The sequence below is a fragment of the Pteropus vampyrus genome, unplaced genomic scaffold, assembly GCF_000151845.1.
Source record: "Pteropus vampyrus isolate Shadow unplaced genomic scaffold, Pvam_2.0 Scaffold138, whole genome shotgun sequence".
NCBI classification, from domain to species: domain Eukaryota; kingdom Metazoa; phylum Chordata; class Mammalia; order Chiroptera; family Pteropodidae; genus Pteropus; species Pteropus vampyrus.
In genome coordinates this window covers 1,258,959-1,278,325 of record NW_011888919.1, presented here as the reverse complement: position 1 = coordinate 1,278,325, position 19,367 = coordinate 1,258,959, and the positions used below count along the sequence as shown (strand labels likewise).

General features: G+C 54.9%; 3 protein-coding genes across 8 annotated transcripts in view; 1 reads left to right on the top strand and 2 right to left on the bottom strand.

Moving 5' to 3' along the window:
• PPP1R13L (protein phosphatase 1 regulatory subunit 13 like) overlaps positions 1–5,679 on the bottom strand; it is a 14,583-nt gene extending 8,904 nt beyond the window's left edge. Inside the window, exons 1-3 of the mRNA XM_023535240.1 lie at positions 5,121–5,679; positions 304–380; positions 12–206 (exon numbers count right to left, since the gene is read on the bottom strand). Of these exons, the coding sequence (XP_023391008.1) occupies positions 12–206; positions 304–380; positions 5,121–5,236 (388 nt within the window). The 5' untranslated portion in view covers positions 5,237–5,679. The remainder of the gene's footprint in view (positions 1–11; positions 207–303; positions 381–5,120) is intronic.
• Positions 5,680–6,231: 552 nt separating this feature from the next.
• On the top strand, positions 6,232–8,764 carry CD3EAP (CD3e molecule associated protein). Its single transcript, XM_011367958.2, has 3 exons — positions 6,232–6,393; positions 6,749–6,890; positions 7,064–8,764. The coding sequence occupies exons 1-3, from the start codon at positions 6,372–6,374 to the stop codon at positions 8,478–8,480; spliced, it is 1,581 nt and encodes a 526-aa protein (XP_011366260.1). The 5' UTR covers positions 6,232–6,371; the 3' UTR covers positions 8,481–8,764.
• Positions 8,589–19,367, bottom strand: part of ERCC1 (ERCC excision repair 1, endonuclease non-catalytic subunit) — a 15,202-nt gene continuing 4,423 nt past the window's right edge. For 5 of the 6 annotated variants that reach the window (XM_011367956.2, XM_011367952.2, XM_011367953.2 and 2 more), the window contains exons 4-10: positions 17,047–17,150; positions 16,196–16,295; positions 15,182–15,258; positions 10,350–10,449; positions 9,280–9,351; positions 9,013–9,081; positions 8,589–8,697 (exon numbers count right to left, since the gene is read on the bottom strand). In XM_011367956.2, coding sequence (XP_011366258.1) covers positions 8,647–8,697; positions 9,013–9,081; positions 9,280–9,351; positions 10,350–10,449; positions 15,182–15,258; positions 16,196–16,295; positions 17,047–17,150 — 573 coding nt within the window. In that variant the 3' untranslated portion in view covers positions 8,589–8,646. Of the gene's footprint in view, positions 8,698–9,012; positions 9,182–9,279; positions 9,352–10,349; positions 10,450–15,181; positions 15,259–16,195; positions 16,296–17,046; positions 17,151–19,367 lie in introns of all 6 variants that reach the window. The other variant, XR_002782252.1, reaches the window with a different exon arrangement.

Sequence of the window (19,367 nt, the reverse complement as noted above, 5' to 3'; positions counted from 1 at the left end):
TGAACTCAAGCGAAAGAAGCTGGCTTTGGGGGCCACGGTGGGGACAAGGGCACGCAGGCTCACCCGAGGTGGGGCTCCCGCCTGCGAGCCAGGAGGTGTCGGCGAGTCTGACCACAGCGACTCCAGCTGCTTGGTCAGTTCGTCCACTTTGGCTGCCGCCGTGTCCAGCTCCATCTGCTTCAGGTCCATGTGCTTCATGGCCAGAGCTGGGTAGGAGGGAGTAGCGATGAGGACAGAGACCGGCAGGCCGGGCCCGTCCCTGCCCCCAGGACCCCGGCAAGCCCCGCCCCCTACCCAACTCACACTGGAAATTAAGGTCCAGTACATCCCGAGTGCTCTGGAATGCCTCGCTGTCCATGGTGCCTGCCGCTGCGGGGCTCCTGCGTTTCGGGAAGAGGGGGGAGGTTCTCAGACTCTGTCCCCCGATCGCCACCCACAGGGAAGCCGGGACCTCAAGGAGCAGGGCAGCGCTCCTTTACTCTGCTAGTTCCCACCACGGGAAGCGCTGTGGCCCTCCGCTCCCGCGGCTGGGAAATGCCAACTCCTTCAAAAACCGTCTTGGAAGACTCAGGACAATTCCCTCTTTTTACGCAGCTGCTTGTCCATCTATCTCTGCCCTAGTAAGACTTGAATTATTACTTCAACAATTATCCATTGATCGCCTACTATTTGCCAGGCATTATAGTGCACAGAGGGTGCAATAAGAATAACTATCAATTACTGAATGCCTACTAGGGACCAGGAGACACTATTCTAGAGGCTGGGGATATTTTCTAAAATAATAATTCTGTGCCAGGACCTGTGCTAGTAGCTTCATATAGGCTGGTTGCTCGGTATAATGAAATAAAACAAATCATTGAGGAATTGTGCCAAGTGCTTTGCATCCAGTACCTCATTTGATGATCAAAATCACTACAGCATGCAAGAAAGTGGGGCTTAGAAACATGCGCTCAAGGTCACCAGCAAGAAGTCGGCAGTACTAGGTCTCACACCTGGATCTAACTTGTTATTTTAGGGTGTCTCCGCCAGACTGGAAGGGCCCCAGAGGGCAGAGATCACTCAAGTTTCCTGTCCCCAGAGTCCCCACCCAGAGGAGACCTGGTTCACAGGGATCCAGTGTTAACAGAAAGAACACGGAGGGGGCCAGGGGTGCCTGGACTGCTGTGGTCACCAGCCCAGTGGGTGGGAGCCAGGCCACCAGGAACTGGTCAGGCCAGCACTACCCCCGTCCCCAGCCCTGCCACTTCCCCAGGCTCCACCAACCGCTGAGCTTTGGAGGTTCCGGCGTGGGCAGCGGGGCGGGCTGGGACATGCTGATCCTGTCCTCTGTCTGGGAAGCCTCGGAACAGAACCTGTTGGGGCTGGTGGCTCATTTGGGTGTGTTGGGAGTGTGTAACCTAGGGTGATGCGCACCCTCCACTTCTTGGGCCTCAGTTTCTCCAGTACTTAAGGAAGTAAATCAGCTTGTCTGAGCGGCCTCTTCAATCTCTCAGAAGCCTAGATTCTGAAAATTTAAGGACCTCGAGGTTGCAATTAAAGTTCTACGGCTTGAAAATCTACTGTTGGAAAGTTCTGAGTCCAAGATTCTATCTTTGGAACATTCTAGAATTCTCCAGTTCGGCTAGCCCAGGTTTCTCCATCTTCCTGCATCATATTCTATTTATTCCAAGATCCCACTGTCCTAAAAGTCTAGGTGACTGTATGGTATAGCGGAGTACAGGTAAGAGCACAGGTAAGGACCAGACCTCCGGGGTTTTAATGTAGGGGCACCAGTGGCTAACCTTCACAAGACTGCCTCAGTTTCCAGATCTGTAAAATAAGGACAAACAGCAGTCTACCTCTGTTTGGCCAGAAAGTGCAAGAGGAATTAAGGCTCTGAGAATTGAGGCCTCAGAAGTAGAGATTGCAGGAGTCAAAACTCTGGGTCTTTTAGAATCTGAGATACACAGAAACACTGTGTCTGTTAAAATATAAAAACTGAATAATTCTATGCAGCCTCCAGTGCTATTATTCTGGCAGCGAGAGCTTCTTTTGAGGATTTCATGATTTCCAAATCTCTAAGACTCTCAGATCGCACGCTGACATCCTCTAACTCTGAGGAAATGCCCAGGCTGGGCGTGGGACTGTCGCAGGACCCCGCAGAGGGAGCATCGGGGCCGCCAGGGGGCGCTCCGGGTCACGGCCCGACCCCAGCCGGGCGGGCGGACAGCGCCTGAGCTCAGACCCGGGGAATGCACGGCGGGCCCGGGCAGGTGTGGAACCTCCCGGAGCAGGGGAGAGGGACCGGGCGGGGCGCGAGGGTGGCGCCTCTGTTCCCAAACCCTTGTCCTCTATCGCCGGGTCTTCTCTGCCCGGCTCCTCTTCAAACCCAGCTCCCGCTCCCGTTCCGCGCGTCCCCCAGCTCTCTTTCCCAGGCTTCCTCTGCACCCCAGACAGGTCCTTCGGTTAAGAATGGGAGCTGCGGGGTGGGTGAGAGGAGGCTTCCCGGAGGAATCATCCTCAGTAGGAACTGGGTCATGGCTCCAGGCTGGCCTGGGAATACCCAGGTTGGAATCCTCCAGCAGTTTGTGGACAGGCGCTGGGAGAGGCCCCACCCTATCTGGGACTTAGTTTCTCCGAAGTCTGTGGAATGGGCTAGGGCCTTCCCCTCTCTCAGCCTCTACGTTGGGCTAGTTATTTAGCTTCTTTGTTCTTCAGTTTCCTCATGTGTATCCTGGGGGATTAATACCTTCCCCTCAAAGGGCTGTGAGGTTTGAGTGACATAAGTTATGTATAGTGTTTGTTTAGAATGGTGCAGGGCACCAAATAAAGTTCACACGTATAGAATTCTTAATTACAGCCTTCCTCGGCTGATTGTTAACACGGGGTCTGGCACAGAGCGAGGGCTCAAGACCCAAAGTAATTTTTTTTCCCCTCGAAAGGGACCTTTCGACTCTTTCTAAGACTCTAAAAGCTGAGAGTTGTGACCTCTGGAGTCTCAACTGGCTGAGCCCTAAATTCCCCTTGTACATTCCTGAATTCTAGCCAGGCGTCATCCCCAATAATTTGGCCATGGGGAGCCATGGAAGGGTGTACATAGAAGGGGTAAAAGCCCAGAATGTGGGCTGTCCCCACTCCCCAGCCTCGGTTTCCCCACGGGAGTAGAGAGAAGTCATTCCCTAGGGTGGGGTCAGCAAACCTCAGTCAGTGCAAGTGACACCTTTGGACAGTTGCCTGAGACAATGAGAACTATTCCGTCTACCTGCCAGCCCTGAGCCTGGCATGCTGTGAGCTCTGTCTTGGCACACATGGTTATTGTTTTTAATGTCATCGTGGGCTATCACCAGATGCCCTTCAAGGCCAGACTTCAGGAAGCTCTCCTCTCTCTCCTCAGAGCCCCTTCCCTCCCCGCCCCCTTGTTTAATCCCTTCACATGACACATGGGGGTGGAGAGGAGGGAGAGACAGACAGAGGGAGGTGTGGGCCCTGCCCTCCCCCTGTTTCAAGGACAGACGCACACCTCCAGAATTAGCCTCTATCCCTCACTTATCTCCCACGCTACCTCAGGTCAGACAGATGGGGGTGGAGGTGACATTTCTCACCTCGGGGTCAGGGTGAGGAGCCCTAGGAGAAGGTTAGTCAGAAAATCTGGTGGGAGTGCATGGAATCCCATCGCCCGAGACAGCTGCAGAGGGAGGGGGTCGCCAGATCTTGACTCTCAACTCTATGACCCCCAAGCCTTAGTTTAACCCCAAGCTCTCCGTGTAAGAACTGTGTAGCGCCCAGCCATGCAAACCTCCCAGAATCCAATCCCGCCTTCTGGAATTCTGCCCTGGATTCTATCTAGAACGCCGGCCGGCCGTCTGCACCCCCCAGATGTTTCCTACCCCCATGGAGAAAGAGGAGGCACCCCGCCCGCGCCAGGGGGCGCCCTGGGGCGGAGGTCCGTCTCTGGTTAGGCAGGTCCGACGCCTGGCTTAATGACATGTTGGGGATCGCACAGCGGCACAGAGGAGGTTGGAGATCTGCCCTGGTTACCCCCCACCCTGTCCCCACCCCAGAGCCAGAAAGGGGGGAAAGCGTCAGGACACAGCCTCCAGAGGTACTTCGGGTGCTTGTCCTGTTCCACATCAGGGACCCGGGTTCCAATACTCCCACTTCACCCTTAATTCTTCTCGGAGACCTAGAAGCTCGGTCGAGAGGGCAGCTAGCTGAAGGGCGGCAGGGATGGCCGCCTGTTCCAGAGTCCCAGCCGGCCGAGCCACCCATTTCTGCCCAAGGTCTCTGCTACCCAAATACTACTCAAAGACTCAGGCTTCCGAAAGCCCCCAATTCGAGGGACTCAGGAGTCCCAGCTCCAACGTCACCCCGGGACCAAGGCGCCCCAGCCCTCCAATCCAAGAACTCAGGCATCTGGGCCCTCTTTCCTTCTGCTCAGTAAATTAAGTATCCGAGTCCTCCCCTTCCAAGGACCTTGGCATCTGCGCACCCCCAATGCCGCCCCAGGACCCGGCGTCCGAGTCCCCTCCCAGTCCTCCTAGGGACGGGGTGTAGGGCTCCTCCAAAGCCGCGGGACCCCAGAGGGGTGGAACTCACGGATCCGAGGCAGATCCTGGCACCGGAGGGCTTCCTCCAGCTCCGGCTCCGGCTGTAGGGAGCGGAGGACGGGGCGGGGCAGGCGCCGGGAACAGGTTAGACGACGTGACTCCTGCTGGACGGAGGCGGGTCCCAGAGGGGTGGGGGAGCCGGGGTCGCCTCGAGCACCTTGGGACTTGTAGTCCCAGAGGGGCAGGGAGCAGACTGAGACGTTCTCATTTGGATTCATCAAAAATCCATTTCACAGACAGGAAGGGCGAGGCCCAGAAGCCGAAGGGGACCTGGTCATAGAAATAGAGTCCAGAATCCTACCTCGCTGTGGTTGCAAGAGACGGACTCCGAGTCCCTGCCTCACCCCTCCAGACCCAGTTTCCCACCGAATGAAAATTTGGACGCCACCAAAGGGATAGAAGGTTAGAGGTTGGGGGAGACTCACATGCCCCGCCTTTAGGGCGAGAATTGGGCCTCTCCAAATCAGTCTGTCTCCCTTCTACTCTCTGAGCCTCAGTTTCCCCGTCGGTAAAAAGGATGGATTGGATCCTTATAGAATTTCCCAGCAACAGCGCCCAAGCCTGGAACTACAATCCCCAGCAGCCTGCGCGACAGACGTCGGGCACCTCCCCGCCTCGCGTCCTCTGGGAATTGTAGTCGCGGAACCCATAGGGACGGCTCCCTGGTGTGTCGTCCAGGCGCAGGGATCTTCAGGCGATCCCGCGTGGAGGGAAAGCGTCCCCTTCCCTTGACCCTCCCTCCGCTCTGGGAAGCCGCTCGCTCCCTGAGAAGGAAAGCGCCCGATTCTAGAGCAGGATCCGAAATCTGGGCAGAGGGGTCAGGAAGCGGCGCTGACACACCGGCCAGGAATGCAGTCGGGTCACCCTGTCTAGCCGCCGTCTGGCGGCTCCGCCTGCCACCCCCACGCGATGCGGTCCCCGTGGGAAAGGGGCGTGGACGCGTCCCCCGAATCTGGGTCCACGTGCCGCTGTTTACTCGCGCCCCTGGACTGGGAAGGGGTGCTGGTCAGGCCTGCTCCCTCTCCCTTACTCAGACTTCGGGAATGTGCCCCACGCACGAGACTAAATACTCGGGGCCATCTACCCGCCTCATTTGACCCACAAGCCTCGCTCCTTAGCCCGCACGACTCCACGCGTGGCTGGCTCCCGAGTCTGGAGGCTCCACCGGGAACCCACAGGCTCCGCCCCCTATGTTTCCCGCTCCCTTGGAGTCCACAAGCCCCGCCCCTGGCTGGTACCTCAAGCACTTAGGAGGAATTACCCCCTTTCCTCCGTTTTCTCACCCCTTCCGCTGAAGTTCTGAACTTCCGAGACACCTGGGCCTCCCTGAAAGAGACTGTAAAACACGAAAAGCACAGCCCTGCCAGCCAAGACTCTTACCTATCTCTTTAAGAATTTCAGACCAATCGATCTTCCTGTCTCTTTAAGGGTTAGGTCCTATAAATGTGGCTGCCCCTTTAAGACGACGTTGGAGCAAATAATGTCTAAGACTGACGGGGGGAATGCCCGCTGGGACGTAGCGGGGCTCTGCCTCCGCCAGACATCAAATCACGTGCGTTCTGGAGTGAACTTTCGGGAAAAGGCGTCTTCTTCGGTTATCTGCTCCGCACAAGTGCAAATTTTCCCCAGTTGTGCTCATAGAGAGAGCGGGCTCTGAGCGACACCCCCGCGCTCCCGGGCCACTTGGGCGCTCCTGGGTGAGGTCCCACCCCTTGGTTCCACGTGGTCGGCGGCGGGGCCGGAGCGGCTCTGGATGCCGGTGTTGCGTGTGGCGTGGGTACTGGGATGGCGGGGGCCTCGTCCGGCGGTGAGTTGCTTCAAGGCAGGCGGACGGGGTGCAGAGGGTTGACTGGCGGGAGGAATAAGGGGCGCCCGGGGGTGTTCGGAAGGAAAAAGGGACACCTCCGGAAACAGGATTTGCGAAAAGTATGTCTTGTGGAGGGCGGGGGTTCGGGAAGTGGACGGAGAAAGGGTATCTTGGGGAGACTGCCAGTGGTAAGGGCGCCCCCAGGGGGAACTGGCTGTCGGAGAGGCTGTCGGAGATGATGAAATGGGTGAGGGCATTCCGGCGCCTAAGAAGTTGGGACCAAAGGACCGATAGGCGTCCTGGAGGATTGGACCGGCAGGAAAGTGTCAACAGACACCCGTTTCCCCTTCTGCAGGCGCTGCTCGGTTCTCTTGTCCCCCCAACTTTACTGCGACGCCCCCAGCCTCAGAGCCCACTCATTTCTCGTTGGAGGCATTTAGGAGCCCAGATACGGAACTGTGGCTGATCCAGGCCCCTGCAGACTTCCCCCCAGACTGGTAAGTGTTCCCACACCGCCTCCCGGGAATACTCCCCACCTCAGTGGCTAAACTGGGGGGGAGGGGGCAGTTTAGAGGGGCTTGTCCTAAGAAACCCAGAAATGCTGCTTCTCAGCTCCTTTCCCCTGCCCCAGCAAGAGTCTGACCAAGCTTCTGCCCTCCCCTTCTTCCAGCCTCAATGGCCGGCTCGTGCCTCTCTGTGGCTCCCAGATTGTGAAGGGCAAGTTGGCAGGCAAGCGGCACCGCTACCGGGTCCTCAGCAGCAGTGGCCCCCAGGCTGGAGAAGCAACCCTGCTGGCCCCTTCGGTAGAGGCAGGAGGCGGACTCACCTGTGCCCCAGCCCCCCAGGGCAGCCTGAGGATCTTAGAGGGTCCCCACGAATCCCCATCAGGGACCCTGTTGCAGACCATTCCGGCAAGCCCCCCACCACAGATCCCTCCTGGCCTGAGGCCTCGGTTCTGTGCTTTTGGAGGCAGCCCACCAGTCACAGGGCCTGGGTCAGTCCTGGCACTGGGGTCCCCAACCTCCGGGAAGAGGAAAAAGAAGAAGCATAAGCCCGAGGCTTCCTTTCCTCAGGAGGCAATGAATGGGCATGGGACCCTGGAGGTGGACACAGGTTTAGGGTCGCCAAAGATGGATGCGGGGAGGAAGAGAAAAAAGCAGCAGCTAAAAGAACCGGAAGTGATGGAGCTGGTGGCAGCAGAGCCCACAGCTGAGATGCTGGACCCTCTGGGAGTGCAGTCTCCATCCACCAGCAAGAAGAAAAAGAAGTCCAGACAGACAGAAATGGCCGAGCCAGAAGTGGGGATGCTAGAGCCAGAAGCGAAGACAGTGGAGCTGGAACTCACGGTTAAAACTGAGCCTCTAGAAGAAACAGTCCTATCCCCAACCAAGAAAAGGAAGAGACACAAGGAGAAAGAAGGGACGGAGCCACTGGAGGGGATGACAGCAGAGTCTCAGCTGCAGGTGAAGATGGAGCCACGGGAGGAAGACATCCCACTGCCATCCTTGAAGAAGAAGAAAAGAGAAAAGGGACACAAAGTGCTGATGGAGCCGGCGACCGAGGCTACAGAGCCAGAGATGAGACCTCTGGAGCTCCGAGGGGAGATGATGGAGTCTGAACTGCCGCTTGAAGCTGAGCCTCAGGCCGAAGCAGCTCTGGCGTCCACCAAAAAGAGGAGGAAGAAAGACAAATGGCAAAATCCAGCGATGGAGCCAAAGACAGAGGTGGTGGAGACACAAGAAGAGGCGACGGTACCTGAGCTGCCAGGTGACGACCCTCAGGCAGCTCCAGCATCCGCCAAGAAGAAAAAAGACAGAGGGCACAAAGCGACAGAGCCAGGGACTGAAATGATTAACCTCCACGGTGAGATAATGGAGCCTGAGCTGCCAGATGAGGGGGAGCCCAAGGCCAAGTCAGATCCAGCATCCACCAAGAAGAGGAAGAAGCGGGGCCAGGAAAGCTGGGGACCAGAGACAGCATCCCAGGAGGAGATACCGGAGCTGCCACTGAATCCAGAGTCTGGGGAGGTGGCTCCCACGGGACGGGAGAAAAAGAAGAAGAAGAAGCTGCAGCAGGATCCTGTGTAGTCCCCAGGGAAAGTGGTGACTGCAACTAAGAAGAGCCGAGGTGGCCAGCTGGGCCATCAGAGGGGAGAGAAGAGCCCCCTCCCAGTGACTGTACCAGCACAGCAGGAGTCTGGACTGGGAAAACGCTTTATTATTACACCAAGGGCCTCCTTGGCAGCTGAGGTCATTAGGGCACTTTCAAGAAGGGCTCGTGTAGGACATCAAACAGCCTGCGGGCCTGGCGGGGAGGTGGGGGGAAAGAAACGAGGAACTGTCATTAAATGAGCCATTCGTTGGGTACATCAGAGTGGGCTTTGGTTCTTCTTCTCCCAGCCTGGAGGGGGCCCTGGGGATTAGGAGAGAAGCAGCCCAGTCTGGATTCTCTCCCAGGCCGGCTGTGTGAGGCCGGCCTGGTCCCCGCTCTCTCTGGGCCTTGGTTTTCCCCATCTGTAGGAGAGGTACTGCGGGACTTCGGAAACCTTAGACTTTGGAACCCAGGGAGCCACTTCTTTGGGGCCCGCTCCTGCCCCTGACCCCTCAAGCCCATTCTTACCTTCTGGGGCCCCAGGCCCGGGCACAAGGCCAGATCTTCCCGGGATGCAGCTATGAGCTGTTCCAGAGACTGAGGAAGGAGGGAGGAAGGGTCAGGGGAGGCAAGCACAAAGCCCTACGCTGCCCCAGCGGGTCTGGGGTCCGAGATATTCCCGGAAGGAGGTGAGGTCCTGGGGGAGGACAGGGGAGGCAGGAAGGATCGGGGGGCACTTCCTTGAAAAGGCAAGGGGGCAGAAATGCCTGTTGGGATAGGGGAGTTGTCCCTTACCCCAAAAGTAGTCAGGAGCGTCTGACTGTCCGTTTTGTTGACCGACTTCACGGTGGTCAGACATTCGGTCACCTGGAAGGGGACGGGGAGACAAGAGCAGGATGAACCGTGAGGGCGGCGCCGGGCCACTGCTGTCCCCAGACTGCCCCGCGTGTAGGAGGCGCTCAGTAAATGCCTTTTTTTGGGGGGGGGGGGACTGATTGAAAGGTCATCTCTGAGTGATCCCCGAGTAGCTGAGAGGGTATCGGTCACATGACGGGAAGATAAATACCATTTACTTCGAGCTGATTCAGCCAAGGGGAAGGCTATGGTCTGGACTTGGACCTGGGTCCAAAACCAGGCCCCACTGTGCACACTGTGAGACCTAGGCACGGAAACTGACCTCTCTGGGCCTCTCGTTTTCAGGCAAATGGGGATCTTAATAGTACAGGGGTGGCTGTAGACATCCACCGTTACTCTTGTTGGAGCCTAGATTCAACAATTCATTCAGCAAATACTCCATGAGCACCGAGTGCTGGGGGCTGCTGGGGACATGGCAGGGACCGAGACGGCCCCAGGTCTGCCCTCCTGGGGCTCCCAGTCCAGTGCAATCAGTTCCAGTCAGTGGTGACCCAGATGGGCAGGGCTGGGATGGGGGAGTCCAGTAGGGGCACTTGACCTGGCCTGGGGATCAGGGAAGGCTTCCTGGAGAAGGCAGCATGAGCTCAGATGTGAAAGATGGGATTAGGCAGGTGATCAGGCAGAGGGAACAGGATGGGCACATACCAAGAGCAGCTAGCGAGGCCCAGAAGAAGTGACAGCATGTGAGGGCAGGGGGTGGACGGGGCTGCTGGGCCAAACAGGCAGGGCTTCGCCTGAGGCACTGGGGAGCACGGGAGGGTTTTGAGCCAGGGAAGACAGGCTCGGGTCTGTGCTTAGGAAGAACCCTCTAGCTGCTCTTCGGGAGGGAGAGGGGACACTGGGAGCTGAGGGTGGGATTGGGGAGGAGAGATGACTAGAGATCAGAACTGAAGCTCAAATACTCAGGGACACGCTGGGGGAGGCCCGGGCAGGGAGGGAGGTGGCCTCACCCGGGACACGAAGTCCTGCTCCAGCTTCTCCATCAGGAGGTCCGCCGGCTTCTGCTCGTAGGCCTTGTAGGTCTCCAGGTATCTCCCCGCCTCCTCAGGGCTGGGGCGAGAGGACATTCGGGTCAGCTGGGGTGAGGAGGGGTTGCGTTTTACATCCATTTCATAATGGCATAGTAACTGCTGATGCTAAAAATTCCGAACCCTATAGAAAAATGAACATTGTCCACTCCGCTAAATGCCCCCTGGCCGTACCCCCGGGAGCATCTCACAGGTCTCTTCCGGCTAAGGGCCCTCTAGAGCTTAGTGGCCTGACCGTGGGGGGTTCAGGCCCCACTTCCCACCTGAATGACCCTGGGCCGGTAATTTTAATCTCTTTGGGCCTCAGTTTCCTCATCTGTAAAGCGGGGTGGATGATGGAACTGTGACAAATGAGTCAACGCTCTATAAGTGCCTGGCACTTAGAAGCCTCTTTAAGAACTGCTGGCGATTCTGAAAGGAAAGTCAGTGCCGGAGCATCTGCACCAAGGTTTGGGGGAGTTTGCAGGGGGTGGGGGGGACCCAGAACGACCGTTTCTTTGCCCAACCACAGGAAGCAAACCTCAAAAGCATTCAGCTCCCCGCCACCAAGAAGAACAGCTGCTGGAGGTTTTTACGTAGCCCACCGTCAAAAAGAAAGCTCTGGGCGCTGACTGCTGAATCCTCTACAGCAACGAACATGATTTAATAATCGCCATTAATTTTCACATCAGACATCGTTTTCTGACATGTAAGTAACTGCTTCAAAGGCAGTGGAAACAACTAAATCATAAAAAGAGTCTACATGTGTGTGGAATAAAGTAACTCAAGCTCATCAGCACCAGGCAAACGCTGGCCTTTCTTGTCTCTGGAATTTGAGAATACTGAGTCGAGTCACAGTAAATAAAGTATTTGTCGTGTGGCATTTTTTTAGCTTTCAAAATCCAGCTAGCAAGCAATGTTTGTTGATTAAATGATGATTTATATCCTTCAAAGAAACATTCATTTTCTAATTCTCTTGTTTTCCATTAAATGGGCTCTGCCGCTTTTCTCTCACTATTATTGTAATTAGTCATTTGTTCAGGACACGTAAGTTGCACGCTATAATCCGGTTCCACAATTTGCTGTCGTTTTTGTGTTAGAATCAGGACATCTTCCCGCGTCAGCGGGCAGCGCTCGACCTCGTTTATTAAATGGTTGCAAAATATCCCATCGTTTGGATGTAAAGACAGGAAATATTCCCCACACAACAGCCTAGCTTCATGCCAGGCAGTGTGCTGAGCGCATTATGTTCAGAAGCTTCTGGCATCTCCAGAGAGATCCAGTAAAGCAGTTACTATTTTCAAACCATTATACAAAGGGGGAAACTGAGACCAGTGGGGTTGAGTCACTTGCCCAAGACTACACAGCTGGCAAGGACAGACAGTTCCCTGGGGGCTCTCGACACCACGCTGTGCTACTTCCCACAAGATGGAGTCATTTTTACACTTGTTTTTAATAAACAAGTAATACATAAACACATTTTCTAAATACTCAGGCAGTATAGAGGGGCACACACCAGGGCGAAGGGCACAGAAGCACAAATACCTTTACCCTTTGGCCTAAAAATCCCATCCTGGGGTTCAGGGCAGAAATGGGAGCGTTGATGGCGACGGCAAAGGCCAGAAACTACCCAAGTGTCCACCCACAGGGGGCTACTGACCGGTCCATCTACTCGATGGGATACTTAGCAGCTGAAAAAGAATGTGGATCCGGACAATGGGATATTATCCAGTGACTAAAAATGAATTATGGAGCCACGAAAAGACATGGAGAGAGCTTAAAAGCATGTCGTGAAGAGAAAGACAAGCTGGAGAGGCCACTGCGAGAGAACAGATCTCTGCTGGCCTCAGCCTGCCTCCGGGCACAGGGCTCCCGAAACCCTTGCAGATTCCTGAGTGGGAGCATTTGTTCTAACGAGGTGAGTCTCCGTGGGCTCTGGGATGGGGGCTGGTCCCCAGAAAGTCCAAGCCATGATTAGAAGCTTGCAAGCTTCTGCCCCAACCCCCACCCTCCAGAGCTGGAAATGGAGTTAATAATTGACCAGGCCCGCTGAGGCCGCCTCCACGAAGTGTGATAGTACAAGGCTGCTAGAGCTTCCAGCCTGGGAAGGCGTCCACACCCGCATGGTGACTCACCCCACCTCCTCCGGGACAGAAACTCCTGCACTTGGGACCCTCCCAGACCTCACCTCGCTGTTCATCTGCATCCTTTATCCTACCCTTTAACAAGCCGGTTAACCTAAGTGTTTCTCTGAGTTCTGGGAGACCCTCTAGCAAATGAATCGACCCCGAGGAGCGGGTCGTGGGAACCTCCGATCTACAGCGGGGTCTGGCGTCCGAAGTGTGTGGTCGGCAGTCTTGTGGGACTGGGGCCTGAGCCTGTGGGGTCTGACTCTATCTCTGGGTAGACAGTCAGAACTGAGTTAAATTGTAGGATGCTCAGCTGGTGTCGCAGAGAATTGCTTGCTGTGGGGAAAAGCCTCCACGCGCTTGACGGCCAGAAGTGAAGTGTTGTGTGTGAAAGTGGAAGAGAAAGGACAAAGAGCCACAGTGGGGGAGACCGGGGGGGGGGGGACTGGGTTCCCCCTACACGCGAGGACTGTTCCAGCTGCGTCCTGTGATTCCAACTCTAGGACATTCTGGAAAAGGCAAAACTATGGAGAGGATCAAAAGATTAGTGGTCGCCAGGGGTGAGGGGGAGCGAGAGAAACAGGCGAAACTATTGTGTAGGGGACAGTAATCACGGACACGTGTCATACCTTTGTCAAGACCCACAGAATGTACAAGACGGAGTGAACCTGAGTGTAAACTACGGGCTTCAGCAGTTCACAATAATAACATGTCAGTATCGGTTCATCGATTATAACAAAAATACCACACTGATTAAAGAAGATAGAAATGACAGATTGTCCGCGGCGGGAGAAGGGGGTGTGCAGGACTCTGTACTTTCCGATCGATTTTTCTATACATTTAAAACTGCTCTAAAAAATAGTCTATTCATTTTTTTTAAATGTGGATGCTACACTGGAACACCACACGGCTGTAAAAGAAGAACAAGGCTGCCCTCCATACCGATGTAGAAAAAGCCTCCCGATAATGACAACGCGAGACACAAACAGCATACAGACGGCTTCTGACTCACGATGGTTCGACTTCGAATTTTTCGATTTTACGACCACGCGAAAGCGATACACAGTGGGAACCAGCTAGACGAAGCTCTGATGGTCTTAGGTGTATTAAATCCATTTTGCCTCATGATATTTTCTACTTACGCCGGGTTTATTGGGAGGTAAAGTTGAGGAGTGTCTGTACACAGTATGCTGCTAAGAAAGTAAGAAAACTAAGATGCTTCTACCTGTTTGCGTTTTATAGAAACATTGAAAAGAAATCAAGAAACCAACGACAGCGGTTACCCGTGGGGTCGGGGGGAGTGGAACGGGAGGAAGGGGCAGAAGAGAGAAACTTCTCTGTGCGCATATTGCCGGCTGTATGTATACAGTGCGTGTGCGTGTGTAAGTATGTGCTGATGTAGACACATTCTGATTTTGTATTACTTCCGAGCTTTGAACTCCATGAGCGGGTTACCTATTCCCTAACAAAATAAAGTTTAACCATGATACATTCGGCAGCAAAACAGACGAATAAAAGTCCTCTCCCCTTAGTGCGTGCTCCCCAGGGGTCCACGGCCTGGAGCCCCTGCTGTGTACTCACATCACATCTGTTCATAAACACAGCTGTTTCCTGCCTTTTTTAATATAAATAACATCAGGCTGCTGCTGGGTTCTGCCGCTTCTCGATGATTCTGACCTAGCGTATCACAGTGGGTTTGCACACACAAGCAGGGCTCGTTAGGAAGGAAAAATTTTGAGTGCAGGAATTTTTGTGCCTATTTTCTGTTTTACTATTTTGTTTTCTCCTGTCAAGCAAACACGCAAGTGCCAGTTTCGAATTACCCATCTTGACGTTTTCGCCAAACTAATGGGTACAAAATGGCACCTCGTTTTTCAAAATTTACTTTTTTCCTGGTAAGCTATGTGATTGACAAAATTTTCATGTGTTTTTGGCCACCTGTATTAAACATTTAAAAAAATCTGGCCACCTTTTTCTTACTGACTAGTAGGATATATATAGCGAATACATTTAAATATATTCATATGAATTTAAATACATTTGTATGATATAAATTTATGTCTATATATAAATCAGGGATCTTAAGTCTGTTATACACACAGCAAGTCTTTTTTCTTAGTTTGTCATTTGCCTTTTAACTTTGTTTACAGTGTCTTTTACCATCTAGAAGTTTAAATAGTCTCGGATCAGCTGACCTTTTCTTTTATGGATTTGGGGGTTTGCGTCTTGCTTTGGAAGGCTTTTCCTACCCCAAGGTAAGATTCCCTGTAACGCTTTTATTATAGAATGTTTTAAGATTTATTTGGCTGATCCCATGAGGAAGGGATGCCTTTTTTTCCCAAGTGGAGAACCAATCTAAATGGTCTTTAAAAACCTAGACGTGGAATTAACGACTCGGCCAGATTTTACGTCTCACTCCTAAGTGCCTGGGATGGTCCTGGGACTCTGAGCTGCACTGCCTGCTTCTGTGCCGGCCTCCCTATATGAAAGGCACTGGGACCCTGTTTTACAGATGAAGGAATTGAGGCCCAGAGAGAACCAGTGCCCGGACCAGGCTCACACGGAGAGAGGTCACGGGAAGGGAAGGGAGTGACTCTCAGGATAGAGCTCAACCTGGGGAGGGGGAGGGGGAGGTGGCAGTCTCACCTCCAGGCAAGGACCAGAGTGCAGTCGGCCAGGATGCACATCTTAGCCAGATCCTTGAGGGCCCGCTGAGGGTCTTTCTGGGCAGAGAAGAAAATCAGAATGAGAGATGTAGAAGCAAGCAAGGAATTACAATCTTAGGATGCCAGGAGCCTTCCAGTCAAATGACACTCCCTAAGCTCCAGCTGGGTGCCTGGACTGTGCCGGGCAGTGCCAGGACTCAGGGGTGACCGAGACAGCCCCAGCTCTGCCCTCCTGGGGCTCACAGTCTGAAGAGAGGGACAGACCGGTCTGAGACAGTGATGACCCAAAGTGGCTAGGGCTGGGGTGGGGGAGCCAGAGGAGTGTCTGACCTGCCTGAGGGATCGGGGAGAGCTTCCTGGAGGAGGGGACATCTGAGTGAGACCTAAAGGAGGATGAGGAGGAGTAAAGGCAGCAAAGGAGAGCAGAAAAGGGACTCTCGGACATGGGAAAGAGCGTATGCAGGGACGGCACGCGAAAGAGGGTTTGCAGAACTGCGATTCACTCAATGCGGGACAGAGGGTCTAAAACGAAGGGTGACCACATAGAAGCTTAGACATGAGCCCAGGGAGCTGGGTGGGGGTCAAGTCACGTCGGGCCTCCTGGGCCATGGAAACAGGGAGCCATTTCGGGGTTCTGACACGAGATCTGTGCTTTAGGAAGACCCCTCCAGCTGCTTCAAAGATGGGAAGGGTCCGGGCTAGAGGCCATGAGACAAGGGAAGAGGCCGAGGCAGGGACCCAAGTGGGAGAGGGGGCCTAGAGCGGGCCGGGCTGTGAGGTCAGAAAGGATAAAACTGATTCGAGAAACATGGAGAGGGCGGAGGGCTGGGGCCAGACGGCACAGGAGCGGGAAGGGCTGTCAAACTCAGGTATGAAAAACGGGTCCTCACACTTCTCCTTGGAAGGGGTTCGACAGTCCACTTTGCCGCCGTGAGGCCCCATGCACCCCATTTCTAGTCGGTGACAGGCTGGCGGGCAAGGGACCCCTGCTTACCACGTCCACCTGGACGAGCAGCACACGCAGGGCGAAGCTCTTCCCGAGGCTCTGCAGCCGCCCGTGGATGTAGTCCGGGTGGAGGTTGTGGTAGCGGAGGCTGCGGGCGGAGGAGAGGCAGAGCTTGGGGCATCCCTTAGCCCCCGGGAGCCCTGCTTCGCTCTTGCTGTGATGCAGAGGGCTTGGGCGGCCTTACTGGGACCTGAGGCTCAGAGGGGGAATGACTTGCCCAAGGTCGCCCTTCACGGAAGGGACACAGAGGGGTTTGGTAGCGAGCGCTGCTTGGCTCTGGCCCCCTGGGAGTTTGGCCCCTCAGGTTCTTCTCTGAAGATGGAAGAGATGTGGGGTTTGGGTGGAGAGGAGACCAGCACCCTAGAGACTGTGGACCAGGGGATGCTGCGGGGCTGGTCTTGGGAAGCAGGGCTGTCCCCAGGACTGCGGGCTTTGGCCTCGCTGGACTCTGGCAGAGATGGGGGGGCGGGATTCTCCACCCGGGGCACTGGGGCCATCTCTGCCCAGCAGCCTCCAGCTCTCATTCCCTGTAGGGAGGGCGAGAACTGAGAAGCTTCACTTCCGCCTCTGGCTCTGTCTGGAAAGGGGGTCCCAGGACTGGGTGGTGGAGAAACCGTGGCTCTCGTCAACTCCAGTCCAGGACGTTGGAGCCACTTAGTCTGGGATACGAGTGACCCAGTCCCTCTGCCCTCAGACCCAGAGTCAGGGACCCCAGGTCTTAACGTCCGTTCTGGGCACCATAGGCCCCGACCCCCTCACAGACAGGGGCGCGCCTAGGCCCGGAGCCGACGGCCCACGCCCGCACGGCTCCTACGGAACAGCCTAGAGACCAAGCTCACCTGAGGAACAGGGCGCAGGTGCTCTGGCCCAGCACGTAGTCCGGAACCACGTCGCCAAACTCCCAGGGCACATTGCGCACAAACTTCAGCACGGGGTTGCCCCTCTGCGGGGAAGAAGAGCCAAAGCCACTGACGGGGAGGCCCCTGGGACCACCGCCACCCGGCACTCACCCCACCTCTATCATCCACCTGCCCTCCTCCTGCCCCGCCCGGGGCTCCACGCACGGCTTCCCTCAGTCTCCTCCCCTCCCCAGACTCGTCCTCCCCAACCTCCAACGTCCTTGGTGCTCCAGCTCCGAGGAGGCCCCTCCCCCCAGCCCCAGTCCCGGATCCGTTTCCAGCTCAGCCTTCTCCCCTAGCCCCACCTGGGTGTCCTGTGATCTTCCAGATGCTTCCCTCTGGACGTCCACCTCACTGTGTCCAAACTGCCCTCAGTATCAGCCCCCACACCTACTCCTCCTCCTGGCCCCATCTCAGGATGGCCCCACCTTGGAGAGACCCAGGCCTGATCATGGCCACTTCGTCTCCCCCTCCTCCTCCAGGTAAGCATCCCCAATGCCACAGCCCCGGCCCAGGCCCCCACCTCACCCCCCCCACCCCCGGCCCCCGCTCCAGTGCTGTTCCATCCTGGCCACCCCCAAACAGTAGTTGGAGGGGTCCTCCAAAAGCACAAACCTGCCTCTCTCCTGCTCTAAACACTGCCGTGGCTCCCCCGTACCTGCAGGAGGAAGTGTAGGCCCGGCCTGTGACTCCCCACAGGTCAGGGCCCCTGGTGCAGCATCTGCTCAGCAGGCTCCTCTCTCTCACGCTCCATCCTGACTGTACCCCGTAGCCCAAGACTAAAATTCTCTGTGCAATTCAAGCTCTAATTGAGCCAATAAGTACTTATTGAGCAGCTACTGTGTGTCTACAGTAGTGACCAGGACAGTCCTCCTACCCTTGCGGAGGACACAGACGTTAAGCAAAATAATCTCAGGGATGAATGTGTAATTGTCAAGTGAGGTGGAGCTTGGTCCCATGAGTGGGTGGGGCCGGCTCTCCTGCTCTCACAGTGGGGCAAGAATGGTCTGCGGGGTCCCAAGTCCCAGCAGCCCTGGGCCATCTCATCAGAGGCACCTAAGAGTCATGGAAAGGCTTTGAACAAGAGAGGGGAAGGATCCTATTTTAATTTTTAAAGGAAGTGGCCAAAATCAAAACCAGACAACAACAGGAGGTGAGGATATGGCAAAAGTGGAAATTTCGCCCCCTGCTGGTAGGGATGGAAAATGACGCAGCGTTTTAGAAAAGTTTGGAGGTTCCTGAAAAAGTTAAGCAGTTACCACGTGACCTAGCGAGTCCACTCCTAGATAAATGCTCAAGAGAACTGAAAACATATATCTGCACCAAAACCTGGACACGAATGTTCACAGCAACATTTTCACAATAATCAAAAGTACGAACAACCCGATGGATTATCCGTCAGTGGGTGAACCAATAAACAAAACGCGGCACATCCACAGACTGGAATACTATTTAGCAATGAAAAGGAACGAAGCAGCGCTGACACCTGCTGCCACATGGATGAACCTTCATGATGCCGGGTGAAGTCAGTCAGTCATCAGCTGACGGGCATTTGAGTTGTGTCCACTTTGGGGCTATTGTGAATAACGCTTCTGTGTAGACGTGTATTTTCATTTCTCTTGGATATACGCCTAGAAGTAGACTTGCTGGGTCATACGCTAACTCTACGTTAAAATGTTTGAGCAGCTGCTAGAATGTTTTCCAAAGTGGCTGCACCATTTTACATTCAGCGTCTGAGAGTTCCGATGCCTCCACAGCCACATAGCCCGTTACTGCCTGTCCTTTTGACGACAGCCATCTCAGGGGGTGTGAAGTCGGATCTCATCGTGGTTTTGATGTGCATTTCTCTGATGGCTGACTGTCTATTCACATCCTCAGGTCTTATTATTGTCTTTGTGTAAAGAATGCCAGCTCCATCGGTGATAGGGACTTTATCTGTTTCCTTCCCATCGCTATATCCCCAGAGCCTAGAATAGCACCCGGCAACATCTGAACACACCTGCGGAACCCCTATTTTAAAGGCGCAGATGAGTTAAGTCACTTGGTCAAGATCTGAGCTACTGTGTAGCAGAGCACGATTCGAACTCAGACCTGCGTTCAATAGTTTTTGAACAAATGAACAAAACTCAGGGACAGGAAATGTAGCTGCACTATCACAGTCACGCTCCCAACAAGAAGAGCTGGGGTGTTTTGGACTCGGTGCTTCCGTCCCCTCCAAATGTATATGTTGGTTTTAGGAGGTGAGGGGAGGTATCTAGTCA